The sequence below is a fragment of the Hypomesus transpacificus genome, chromosome 1 (assembly GCF_021917145.1).
Source record: "Hypomesus transpacificus isolate Combined female chromosome 1, fHypTra1, whole genome shotgun sequence".
Taxonomy (NCBI): Eukaryota; Metazoa; Chordata; class Actinopteri; order Osmeriformes; family Osmeridae; genus Hypomesus; species Hypomesus transpacificus.
The window spans coordinates 3,333,172-3,346,367 of NC_061060.1; the positions used below are offsets into that span (position 1 = coordinate 3,333,172).

A 13,196-nucleotide genomic window follows, 5' to 3' on the forward strand; every position below is an offset into this window, starting at 1 on the left:
TGTAACGGATAGTAGGTTTAGCTCTGATCCTTGAGGCACACAACCAACACGGTGAAATAGTTTACAAATACAACTTTATTAATATACAGTTCTAAAACAACAGAAGACCTAGTCAGGAGCAAATCGCAGCTCCGCACCTGGTGCCAAAAGCTAATGTTAGCAAATCCACAGCAATTCACAGCAAGTTCACAGCAAAACCCACAGCAATACCCACAACACTGCAAAACATAATCGTGCACCATAAATGTATGCCGCAAAACGGCGATAGGCTCATAACCCCCAGTCCCTCACAGCAATAGCATAAAATATAAATTAATATAAAAGTAGAGCACTTATGAGAGGATTCGTCCAGCTATGCCACCAGTCCAGACACCACTCACGACCCAGCTGATGACTCAGGGCTCCAGTGTAACGCAGCCGCAAGCGCACCGCAGTTCCACCAAAACTGTCCTTTCACAGCGGTGGCGTGGGTACGTTTCCCACAGAACTTTGCTGCAGAAATAGAGGGCGTTGTATGTCTCTTGGCGGTGCTCACGATACCAGTGTTCTCTAGCGTTTCCTTGACGTTGTTTCTTTGAGTGCGTTGTATTTGTCCTTCTGCTCGATCGTTGCTCGAACGGTTGCTGTGTCCCACTACGTGGGGGTTCGTACTAGAGTCCTTCACGGGCGCCTGCCACCAACCAGGGATCTCACTCGTCGTCAATGACTAGTTTTTCGTCGTCCGGCGCGGGCCCCGGAATCTTTTCGTCGTCCGAAGCGGCTCTCCAAAAGCTCTCCCGTTGGGAGGACACAGTGGTGTTTATGCGCTGCCCAACCAATCCCGAGGGTTCCCAATCAGCCAGCAATTAGGGACACCTGTAGAGGGATGTCACAAGCACACACACAATACGCACAAACAGACAGACTGCCCCACCCCCAAACACATTTTCATGGTGGACCTTTTGCCCCCGTTACATAACCACATGCTTGCCCCCTCATTCATTTGTTTGTATGTACTATTTCACATGTAAATAATATGACTGTCTGTTTAAGGTCAGTTGCTACACTTTAAAAAAGGATTAACTGCCAGGTTACAAGAAAGGCAAATATTTGTTTTGTCTTCCTTTTCTAATCATGGTGTTGTTTCTGTCTCCAAAGTGTTTGTTTGTGTTTGTATGGAAGGGTTGTTGAGATGCTCAAGGCATTTAACATAAATAACATACCCGACTGATCTGATGAGTTTAATAACATTTTAGTTTTGCAACTTTTGCTTGCAGTTAAATATATAATTTAAACTTGTCTATAAGATATCGTACTTTTCCCAGCCCCTGGTCAACTGTATTTGCTTTGATTCAGACAGATATAGTTTTCTTACAAAGGACATAAACCTAATGTACCATTTCTGTCAACATATGAGTAAAACACAGGCCTTGACTTTAGACTTGGTAGCTCTATAGAGGGACCAGCTCATGACTGAGAAGAGGGGAGGTGTGGTAACTAGCCACGGAATCTTGTTTTTTTTTATATCATTACTGGTCAAGTTCAGTTGGTGCTGAATGGCAACAGTATTTGTAGTGTCCTGTGACTGTCAACGTTATGACAACCACAACCAGGAAGAGGAAGAGACATATCTGCTTAAGAGGTTAGGGGTGTCTGATTTTGCAGGCTAATACAGCCATTATACATCCGTAGGGATTGTATAAAAGGACACATAATTACTAGTAATAACGTCCAGTAAACTACCTGCATGCAGACTGCTACAGAAAGTGATAACTAAGTACCTCATACACGGCATAAATCACTTAATACTGGTGTTTATTAATACAACTTAGTTATATTTAATAACCCCAAATCACAGTGAATTAGCCTAACCTTATACAAAGCTATGTATGGAAACATGTATTGAATGCTAGCCACAGTGTAGCCACAGTGTAACCACAGTACTAGTTGCATCACTGTGCCAGAGAGTAACCTTGCACACTGAATATTCTAGTGACCCCATAAACTATTTTGAAACAAATAAATCACAAACACATAATTTTTTTATCAGACTTAATACAATACGACATAATAAGCTAACCTAAACTGCCACCTCAACAATGTTTACAAACTGATTTCCTATAGACCACTTCCCTCCCAGTCAGAACCCCTCACATCAGAGTACACACTCTCCTGTGGGGTCTCTCTCTTCCTTCTTCCTCTTTTACCTTTCATCTCAGAGAACTGCAGAGCAGCATAGTTCAAGTCTTCACCTTCCTGTGAAGAATCTCACTACATAAGTAACTGTAACACAAAATGTACTACAAGAGAACAAAAGGAGATCATCTGCATATAAAAGCAACACAGCTACTTTAATTGTGTGATGGAAGAGCCTATTATGTAATATTAATGAAAATAGTATTTGGTTCAACTTTACCTGGCCTCTTGACCGTTCTGCAGTTGTCCTGTCATGTCCGTGACAGGTTACACTCACTGTTCGATGACAAAGTCACATTCATTAGAATGAACTTCCAGGGCCTCGTACCAAAATTGCCGTCTATAGCTTTTAACATTCCATAAATCTTCAATTCAAATATACTACTTTTACCTTTACAATTCTCACACACTGTCCGTGTCTTTCTGGTACAGATGAGGATAATGATCAACACAACACACACAGCTAAAGACAACCCCTGGACGATAACTATGAGATCCACTGCTGGTTCTGGAGGGAACAACAGAAGAGGAAGGCAGCACTGATGTAGTCAAACGTAGAGTTACACAAAACATCCATCCACCTAGACTCATATTCATTACTTACCAACATCCAGTCTTGTTCCATTGCCAAACAGTATCTCTCCACATGTGGCCACTGCACAGTAGTAAGTCCCAGAATCAGAGGAGCTGAGGTTGTTCTTGGAGAGGCTGTAGACACAGCTCCGTGTGGGAGAGGGAGTCTCAGGTCTCTTCTCACACTCTTCACTCCTGTTTCCTTGGGTGTAAAGGAGTCCTGGATGGGATTCTCCTGCCCCGGCTCTGAACCAGAACACACTGTGTTGTCCTGTACAGGACTCAGAGAGGACTGAACACTGCAGAGTCACAGAGTCTCCTGGATGGACTGGCTCAGACTTTGGCTGCTGCAACACTGTCTGGTAATCGGATAAGTGTTGATTTGTACCTAAAGTGAACATTTAATCATCAATAACAAACTACTTTGTATTCTGTAAAAGCATTTTTACATTTCCTTTTTTCTTGTTTGGTATATTTACCTTCAATAATCAAAAGGGTCCCATTTTTTAAATGCATGTCGTAGCCTTCAATGACTGCACAATAATAAATAGCTTCATCCGTTTGGCGGGTTTCATTCAATAAAAGACGATAACTCATATCTTTTTCAGACTTCTCCACTTTGAGATGTTTGTTATTATATTTGTCATAGTATTCAGGTACTTCTTGATGTTTCAGCATCCTTGCAATTGCTTGAGGAGTTTCCCCTATTGTTTGCTTAAACCATAAAAAGAATCCTTGATCAAATTCCTGCTCAGACAGAACACAGTAGAGAGATGTAGGGTCACCTAATTGAACCTTTGTCACTTGGGTTTGTCGTTGAGACTTGTTGCGTTGGATCACACCTAAAAAACATGACAGAATTAGTCAAATATTAAATATTACACAATTGTAAATACTTAACAAAATATATAAACTATAATATACACATTATATTAAATACATCTTAAGGGTTTTTTCATACTAATTCAAGGTGAAATGTCATCATGACATAATGTAACATCATTGACATCATTGAACACATCAAGCGTGGAGTGTACTCACATATAATCAAAAAAACCTTTATTACAGTCATAATTCCAACCATCTCGACTTGTAACTTTCTCTCCCTTGATGTAGTAGTCCTCTTGTCGTAAAATACCGTGAATAATGTCAATTATTTTAATTTATAGACAGGTCTACAGTGAAAACCTGACCTGATTGGCTAGCTACGTTGGTTTAAATAGGACACTTCCTGTTACATTTCCAAAACAACAACGTAATTGGTTGCCTTTCCTCAAACACTGTCTCTTGTGGGTTTCTCTTGTCTGATGTGGAATAGTGCTTGTAATTTTGCATACGTTACTTATGGATGCGTACATCATCTACAATAGGCCATTAAGAACCCTGCTAAGCATTGGATTTTAAAAGAAAATTCTTTGTTTAAGCTAGACAGTCATAAACCAACAGTTAAACTGAAGAGAACGTCGAATATGTTCCCAGTATGGATCAACTTGATTACATGTCTTAAGTTAAACAATTGTGCTCTTGTGCGGACTACAGAACCATTTTACTGAAGCGTGGACTTCAGGTGCCAAGTAGAGATACGTAAGACTTGTGAGCCTTCAGTGTGACCTTACTGCAACAAACTGCTTCTATGAAGGTTTATATGATTTAAAGGGGCAATTGACTGGGTTTTTGGGGTATTTCACACTGTTCCTTAAGGTCTCCGAATAGGGTATGTAACATTGGTTGGGTTGAAAATGGCCCGGGTGCTGTTCTATGCCCTCTGACAGATCCTCTGAAATGTTCCCGGGAAAAAACACAAGCTTTTCTCATTTTATGGTATGCTCATTAATATTTAGATAAGCTTCGCGCTGATTGGTTGGTTATCAACGAGTGAAGCTGGCAGCAAAAACGCAACACGGCCAACAGCAGCACTCGCTGAAACACCGAAGTTGGAGACTTGAAATAAAAACGCGCAAATAAATCTATTGTGTCTACACAACACTGTTTTCAACAGATTGACTATATATCATTTGAAATGATAACATTACTTGTTTCCACTTCTGTTGTTGAAGCAAACTGGATTGATTTAGGTGGGTAGAACGTTAGGCTACAGCTTAGCAACTAAACCATATCGTGATTCTACTCGGCTTCAGTTAGTTAGCTAGGCTAGCTATCTTATATCTATCTTATCTTATATCTTGCTGTAAAATAACATGACAAAGATCTGGACAAACATGCATCGTGAATTGTAGATTTTCATTACACAGGTTATTTATTTGAATGAAACACAGTCAGGAACATGAATCAACGTTAGCCCCCTTGACAATAAACTAGGCTAAATTATCACACATTCTACCTATGCTCTTGCTAACTAGCAAGCTAAACTTGTTTACATGCCTACAGTCTAGGTGTTACTAGTAACAGTTAATAGCAATGCTAACGTATCCTGTATCTAGAACCTGCCTTTCTCCAGTTCTTTCAAATAGATTATCTAGACAGGTGTTAGCAATAAGCCAGACTGCAGTTGGTTTTCTGGCTATTTTTCGGAAGCTTCCCTTCTAATGCCGACTACAGCTAGTCTAGCTAGAGTCATTTGATGTGTGTAGAAACGTATTTAGCATTCTACCTGGTATGCTATATACAGGAAACGTTAGCATTGCTAATAACTGTTAGCACAACATCATACTGTCCTTAGCTTGCGGTTGCAATGAGCATACGGTTGGAACAGCACCTCTTTCCAGGTTCAGCTTCCTAGCATATCCTGCTTGAAATTGTCCAAGGTTGTCAAAACTGTCTTGGGTGAAATGTTAAGAGCAAATGAATGATTGAGTGTCGAACTTCGCCGGGATCTTCTCATAGACAACAGCAGCCATGCCTGTTGAATGTTTGGCTCCTTGGGAAGACTGTGAGTGTTAGCCTTCCCTGTACAGCCTGGAACACAGCATTTACGACCGTGGTCCATTTTCAATATCCTTGTTATAATTCAAAATGTTCTTCTTTGTAATTCCTTATAAGTAGCCTACACAGAGCAGCGCGCAGCTAAACTAGTATCTGAGATAGACGCTACCTCGGGCTGGTCTGGATGTAAATTCTGGGGCGTGACAAAGATACAGACCAGAGCCAATAAGAGGGCGATCACCGGTCCTACGTAGGACCGGTGGCTTTGTTGAAAAGCTAGCGTTTTACAGCCAAATTTTTTCTTTTTGAGATTTGAATAGGAAAGAGGTGTCAATGGACTTTGATATTCACGGTATGTTCAGTTTACCCTCCGAACTGTCGTTTTTCAACAATGACAAGGTAAAATCGGTTTTGCAGTCAATTGCCCCTTTAAGGGTTAAATACATTGACCATTTTTAAAACCCTTTCATTTACAATAGGACTAACTTACACTTTGGAGAAAGAAACTGCACACATACAAACATGTATTTGCCTTTTTTGTGACCTGGTAGTCAATTGTACTTCAAAGTGTAGAGACTGACTGTGAACAGACAGCTGGTTCCTATATGTGACTACATGCACATATATATGCAAATAAAAATATAAAAATAAACGTAAACACTAGTAGGACTATGCTAATGCAAGTAGATCAGTGTTTTCTTTATCTTATTGGTTGATATACTGTAAGTCAAAGGACCTCCCTTCCACCAATCAGGTTGGCTTTCAATCAAGTCAAAAACTAGAAATTTCTGCCCATAAGCTACAAGTCAGGCAAGACAAACTATCATCGTAAAGCACCAAGATGATCTCAAGCACACTTTTCTGGGTATTTCTTCATTCTCATCTGGGTAAGTGTGTGTTTAATCAGTTATCAGCAGCACATTTTTGGATGGTTCCATGTAGATCAATTGTAGATTCTGAAATAACAGAGAAAGTATTTACAGAGCCAACCCCAGCTCTGATGAATTTCCAAAACTGGTTTATTGACAGTTTAAGATTTGTAGAAAGTTAATTGAATATCTACAATGATCAATATTGTCAATGGACTATCTAAACAAGTGTTATGTGGTTATCTCATGTAATCATACTTCTTAATTATTGGAGTGATTTAAAGTTGATGTCCTTCAACAAATTATTCCCCATGTTCTAGATCTGATTCAAAGTGAGGATGTTCACCAACATATTCCTTTGACCACAGCTGAACATGGTGGAACTGTAACATTGCAGTGTGTGATATCAGATGACTATCGAATGCTATACTGGTACAAGCAAACTATTGGACATCTGCCCCAACGCGTGGCGGTTCGAACAAAAATTCAAGAAACTTCTATTATTTTGGGCGAACGTATCTCTGCAAAAATGGTTGGTAGTAATTATGATCTAAATATCCAAAATATAACTAGTTCAGACGAGGGAATATACTTCTGTGCTACCGGAACACAGTATAGGATGGAATTCAGAAACGGAACCTTTGTTACTGTAAGGGGTATGTATAACATCGTAATCTGGAAACAATATTTTATGAGCAGGCTATGTTGTATTTATGATTTTTTGGGGGTAAATATTCAGGTAACCATCTTCAGAGAACTGGCTACCAGACAGTGTGGCAGCAGCCAGAGTCTGAGCCAGTCCATCCAGGAGACTCTGTGACTCTGCAGTGTTCAGTCCTCTCTGAGTCCTGTACAGGACAACACAGTGTGTTCTGCTTCAGAGCCGGGGCAGGAGAATCCCATCCAGGACTCCTTTACACCCAAGGAGACAGGAGTGAAGAGTGTGAGAAGAGACCTGAAACTCCCTCTCCTACACGGAGCTGTGTCCTCAGCCTCTCCAAGAACAACCTCAGCTCCTCTGATTCTGGGACTTACTACTGTGCAGTGGCCACATGTGGAGAGATACTTTTTGGCAATGGAACAAGACTAGATGTCGAAACTGAGTGGAACTTGTCAAGTAGGTTAAGAGAGATTCAGTCTTTTATCCGTTTGAGATACAACATTTGACCAAAAAATATATACAAACATAACCTGAAGTATTTCCTCATCTGCTGTGAACTCTTATTTATGTTTTTTCAGAGACAACTCTGGTTGTGATCATACTTGTCTTGGCAGTGGTGCTAGTCTTGTGTGTGCTCTTCATCATCTTTCTGGCTTGTACCATAACTAAACATCAAAGCTCAGGTAAGTGTAGAGGCAAGTCACATGATAACTTTTATTATTACTTTGCAATATGGTCATCAACACCAACAGCTGAAATTTCCTGTTTGATTTGTTGTCATAGTGACCCTCTCTGTGAAAGACGAACGCAGCACACGGGATCAGTCCAATACTCAGGTATTGTTTAGTTTTTCTCTTATGTTTGCCTCCCTCCAGTCAATACAAAAGTTTTTTTTTTAAATCAATATTAATTACAACAGTTAGTTGAAGCACATGTTGCTCCTTGGTACAGTATTCATACAATAAGTACAAATGACACACAAACAATTCTCAAATATTGCTCAGATACATGGCTCAAACAGACAGTGAGCATCTCTCAAGTGTCCCACTGTGGCCTACTGTGCAACAGGGACATGTAATATAGTATAAGACAACAGCTTTATTATGATACAGTGACACAGGCTATGCTGTCATCCATAGGATAGAGATGCAGATATGTTGAATTACGCGGCTTTAAGTTTCTCTGAGCGGAAACCTAAAAGAAGAAATGAAACGAGAGGAACAACACCTGCACCAGATGTGTACTCTGATGTGAAATATAACATAGTGCAATGAGATGTAGCTTAAGAAAGCCTGTTTCAGAACTGCGTAATTGGTGGTTATAAATTGGGATCCCTCAAACCTTGTCTTTCCAACATCACAGCATTCCTCGTAGGATGAGATTTTACTATATTTGTGAGACATTATTCATGTTGTTCATGTTGTTACTCATGTTGTTCATAAAAAAAAAAATATCCAACCATTTGCCAAATAAAAACTACATTTCAGCATGTACACTATCCCATTGTTCATCTGTACTTATTGAGTAGTCAAGTCAGATGTCTTTGTGTGGCACAGTGGCAAAAGCAGACAAAGGTGGAGTTAAGTCCCAGAATGGTCTGACTTCCTGCCTTCAGCATTGTCTACCTTCCCTTAAGTCAAGACCTAAGACACATATAGCCTTGTCTGACAGGCTAGCTCAGCACACTGTACTGATGATACGCGTTGGGTGTTGAAACCAGAGTTTCATCACCCATGGCTCTTTAAAGGTCCAAACGGTTTCACTTAGTTCAACTAGATAAATCTCCACTCCAAACCACCAAATTCAGAAAATGTTTTTATTTCATGAAGCACTCCAAGGAGATGTGCTCTGACTACTACTGCTCATGGCATGGTACATTAGTGAGAAAGGTCAATGTCGCAAACAGAGAAAATGAATTCACATGACATGCCTTACATCTCCCAAAAGTGAAATGGCTAAACGTTTCACCACGACACCCAGACACACTACTGAGGCCTTGAGACTCGTCTCTGCACGCAGATCCAGACACAAGCACACTTCCGTGTCTGTGTACGCGTACCGCACCCAGACAACACTCGCCTGTCCTGAGACCCTGCAGAGCTGCTTACCACTTCAAAGCAAAGGTTGTGAGCGTGAACGCAGGGTGAATGCAGGCAGCGAGCGATGTGGAAAATGTTGTACGCGATGCTTGTGATCATAACCCAACCTTCCCCTCTACACACACACACACGCACACACACACCTATCCACATTTACATCATATTCTGACCAAGTCCAGGTTTCCATTCGGAAGATCATTTTAACAGACTGTCACACTAGACAGCGTTGACCTTTATGACTTTAACACTAAAGATCGACATAGGTGGGTAGGGTAGGTACTTTATTGAAAATAGCTGTCCCTCATGCAATGAGGAAAATTGCACCGTCACAGCAAGCAAGATAAAATAGAAATGAATACAAAATAAGACAGGCTAAAATTGCACAGGGTTGAACACAGGGCTGGACACTGGGTAATACACAGGGAATGTACAAAATAGACACAAAACTGTGTGTATGTTTCTGCACTTGTGTGCATGTGGCACCGTGCTTATGCATGACCAATCGAACTCGCTTCCATAGCACATTGATCTCAATTCAAAACTTTAACCCTGAATCCTGTTTTCTTACTTGATTTGTTTGTAGTTTGCAGCAGTATGTTAGACATCATTTGCACGCCCACGCTTGGTGAGCTGAAGGCTAGTGAAGACCACTGGAGATGCATGCAGGGGCGTAGCTTGTGGTTAGAAGTCTCTGCACTTTGGACCAACCGCTGGTTTGATGACTCAGAACTGTCCTGGCTTTAGCGGCTGTTCTAGGTAACCATGGAGGCATTGAAAGCAACGTTTAAAAACAGCAAAAGGAAGCTCTGATTTTCTGTATAGATTGTGTTTACTTGTTTAGGCAACATCTTCACATACTGATACATATATACAGTATATATATATATATATGTGTGTATTATTATAGTTACTGACCAAATGCATAAATTGATTGTGTCTGGTCTGAATGAATACAATATTCAGGGAGGAGCTGATTGTGGGAACATGAGTCATGAAGGAGGTTATGAAAGAAGCAAAAAACACCTTTTAGTGGGTCCTTTTCATGCCTCAGTTTCCCATGAGCAGTTATCAACAAGATGATGGTCCATCAACATGAACAAACTGGTCCACTTGTTGCTTGTGCTGACTGTTTCCTTATAGAGCATATAAATTATGGGGAAATGTGATTAAGAACATTACCTGTGTAGTTTATGAAGGGAAAGCAATAAATACACTAATGACAAATATCTACGCCTCATGCTAATTATGATTTCACTCAGTTGCAGCTCTCAACTCATTTATACAACTGTTGAATGTAAGAAATATCTCACTGTCATTGTTTGCAAGCTTGTTAAGGTGTTAAAGTGCGCATACGGTGGTTTCCACGCATACTGTGCTGCGTGTGAGATAGAGTGTGACACTAATTATAGACCCTGAGAATTCACACCTCAACTGACGTACAAACCACACGAACATTGAAGTTTCCATGCATCGTTTTCCTCACCTCTGAGGTGTTCCTGTCTTTGACTATGTTACCGTGAAAGAACGTAATTATAGATATTGACACAAGCAGGTGTGTCTTTCTGTGTGTGTGTGTGTGTGTGTGTGTGTGTGTGCGTGCGTGGATAACAACAACCAAAAAAAGGGAAAACTTAAAGTTCCTCATCTCTAACACACATTCCACACACACACGCATGCACACACGCACACACACACGCATGCACACACACACACACGCATGCACACACACATAAATGCACACACACATGCACACACACACACACGCATGCACACACACACACACACACATGCACACACACACACACATGCACACACATATGCATGCACACACACACATGAATGCACACACACTGGTCGTCAACTGTCCTTGAATGAGCATCTCTGAAATTCTTGAACAAATGAGACAGGGGGTTTAGTACACAACTGTTATCTAATTTTAACATAATACTCTATGTAATATCTGTCACTGTTACCTCACCATCCTGATATAATGGCAATCCCCACCTATACATTATTACATTGAATAATATGTAATATTATGCACTTCTATAATATAATAAAAATAATATGAACATTGAGGTGTTGGTTCCCAATGTATCATAAATCTGACATTTGTATAAAAAAGTGAAATTATGAAGGCCAGTGCAATCCTTGCTGTTGTATGACCAGTCAACATTTCAACACTGTATGTATGGGGCATGTTGCCAACATCCTCATTTTATAGTTATGATCGGGCGCACGTAAGCCAATGAAAATGACCCGAGGAGGAAATGACATCAGAGACATGAGAGGTTTGCCATGGACAATATTCGGTCTGTAAATAATCAATAGCACCATCTGGTGTCTGATCTGGAGGGCCAGTTCCACATTCCTGACAGCCAAAGCCCAGGCCTCAAGGCCTTTTAATGTGTCTGTGTGTGTGTCCTTATCACCATAGCGACTGTATACTGTATATCCCATTGCAGCAAAAACATAATCATAGAGGAATCTCAACTCGTAGAACAAAAGGTAGCTAATACATTTGTTCTTGTTTTGCTAGGACTACAAGATCTTAAAAACTACAAATCAGTTTTTCTTGAGTTTTTAATAAAGAAACAGAAAAATACTGTTTGGATTACCCAAAAACTTGACAACACCTTGATGCAAAAGCTGTGCTATTTTCACAGAAACGGAATGTGACACATGGTTATCGAGAGTGGTGAAAATGAATTGGGGTCATGGAATTTTATCTACAACACAATTTAAAAGAGATTATTTGACTTTTGAAACCAACGCAATTAGATTTACATTTACATTTAGACATTTAGCAGACGCTCTTATCCAGAACGACTTACAATAAGTACAGGGATATTCCCCCCGAGGCAAGTAGGGTGAAGTGCCATGCCCAAAGGACACAACATCATTTGGCACGGCTGGAAATTGAACCGGCAACCTTCTGATTACCAGCCCGATTCCCTAACCGCTTAGCCACCTGACTCCCGAGATCCAACTAATCAATTAGAATCGTGCAACTTGATAGTCGACAGCACAAATGATTGTAATAGTGTTGGTGTAATACTGTTGAGATTTCAATAGATCCATGACCCCTAAACACAGCCCATCCACCCCTCACACAAATGTGCTATTCTATTTATCATACATCGTTTAGATATGAACGCCTTAGAGCCACATATACAGACCCTAACAAACAAGGGATGTGGCTACTTGACTCCACAGAAAGTGTGCTTCAACATTTACATACATTCTTTGTGTTGCCCATAGTTACTGGTGTTTTTTGTATACCAGCAACCATAACAACCACATATCATCCTCATAGCTTTTCAGGCCATTATCTTTCTTCTCCCTTGTTAAGTTTATCTTTCTAACTCCCCCACTCTCTTCTTGTGGTTAAGCACACCTCTATCTGTTGTTGGGCTACTTTTGTTTTGATGCCTCGAAGTTTCACATCCTCTGACAACTCATGGCATTTGTCTTCAGTGTTGCTCATCACTAACGTCATCAATCATCTCTCATCCCTTGGTCGGCATTCACACAGTTCTTACATGACATCTTTAACTTTCATTGATCCCAAAGGCCATTTTACTCCCAGATCTCATTTAACAAAGCTCACTAGGTTTTTTGTTTTGTTGCTTTTAGTAAAAGTAGAAAAGTTTGAATACTGCAAAAGCATCATTACGAAACATCCCATCTCAACTACACTTCCTGCCTTCACCCAAACCAACCGCCCTGTCTAAGCACACACACACACACACACTGTAGCATTTCAAAACTTTACATTAATAAATACAAGTAAAATACCATTCAAATAAATAAATAAACATAATAAATAAAAGTCAAAGTATGTGCCTGCAGTTCAGGTTAAAAACAAGAAACAATCTCAATTTCAGTTACTTTACTTACACAACATTCTGTGTGGGAAGATTTCATTGGTGCACA

General features: G+C 40.2%; 2 protein-coding genes across 3 annotated transcripts; one reads left to right on the plus strand and one right to left on the minus strand.

Moving 5' to 3' along the window:
* Window positions 1-73: 73 nt before the first annotated feature.
* LOC124478078 lies at window positions 74-3,873 on the minus strand. The gene is made up of 6 exons (XM_047036243.1): window positions 3,790-3,873; window positions 3,228-3,590; window positions 2,780-3,136; window positions 2,567-2,683; window positions 2,396-2,451; window positions 74-2,235 (listed from the first exon to the last, which is right to left on the minus strand). The coding sequence occupies exons 1-6, from the start codon at window positions 3,830-3,832 to the stop codon at window positions 2,098-2,100; spliced, it is 1,074 nt and encodes a 357-aa protein (XP_046892199.1). The 5' UTR covers window positions 3,833-3,873; the 3' UTR covers window positions 74-2,097.
* A 2,555-nt stretch (window positions 3,874-6,428) lies between these two features.
* Window positions 6,429-9,924, plus strand: LOC124468798. Of its 2 annotated transcripts, none has more exons than XM_047021775.1 (6): window positions 6,429-6,518; window positions 6,821-7,156; window positions 7,240-7,617; window positions 7,740-7,844; window positions 7,945-7,997; window positions 9,844-9,924. In XM_047021775.1, the coding sequence occupies exons 1-6, from the start codon at window positions 6,473-6,475 to the stop codon at window positions 9,859-9,861; spliced, it is 936 nt and encodes a 311-aa protein (XP_046877731.1). In that variant the 5' UTR covers window positions 6,429-6,472; the 3' UTR covers window positions 9,862-9,924. The 2 variants fall into 2 exon arrangements, with proteins under 2 accessions (XP_046877731.1, XP_046877725.1); XM_047021769.1 differs by lacking the exon at window positions 9,844-9,924 and adding an exon at window positions 8,301-8,642.
* The last annotated feature ends 3,272 nt before the right edge of the window (window positions 9,925-13,196 follow it).

What these genes read in the sequence shown, in the direction of transcription:
- LOC124468798 (XM_047021769.1), top strand. Translation starts at nt 6,473, where the DNA reads ATGATCTCAAGCACACTTTTCTGGGTATTTCTTCATTCTCATCTGG. An exon ending in ATTTCTTCATTCTCATCTGG is followed by an intron (nt 6,519 to 6,820) that starts GTAAGTGTGTGT and finishes CCCATGTTCTAG; the next exon opens with ATCTGATTCAAAGTGAGGAT. An exon ending in GGGATCAGTCCAATACTCAG is followed by an intron (nt 7,998 to 8,300) that starts GTATTGTTTAGT and finishes TGTCATCCATAG; the next exon opens with GATAGAGATGCAGATATGTT.
- LOC124478078 (XM_047036243.1), bottom strand. Translation starts at nt 3,832, where the DNA reads ATGGTTGGAATTATGACTGTAATAAAGGTTTTTTTGATTATAT. An exon ending in AAAGGTTTTTTTGATTATAT is followed by an intron (nt 3,591 to 3,789) that starts GTGAGTACACTC and finishes CATGTTTTTTAG; the next exon opens with GTGTGATCCAACGCAACAAG. An exon ending in CAGAACGGTCAAGAGGCCAG is followed by an intron (nt 2,236 to 2,395) that starts GTAAAGTTGAAC and finishes GATTCTTCACAG; the next exon opens with GAAGGTGAAGACTTGAACTA.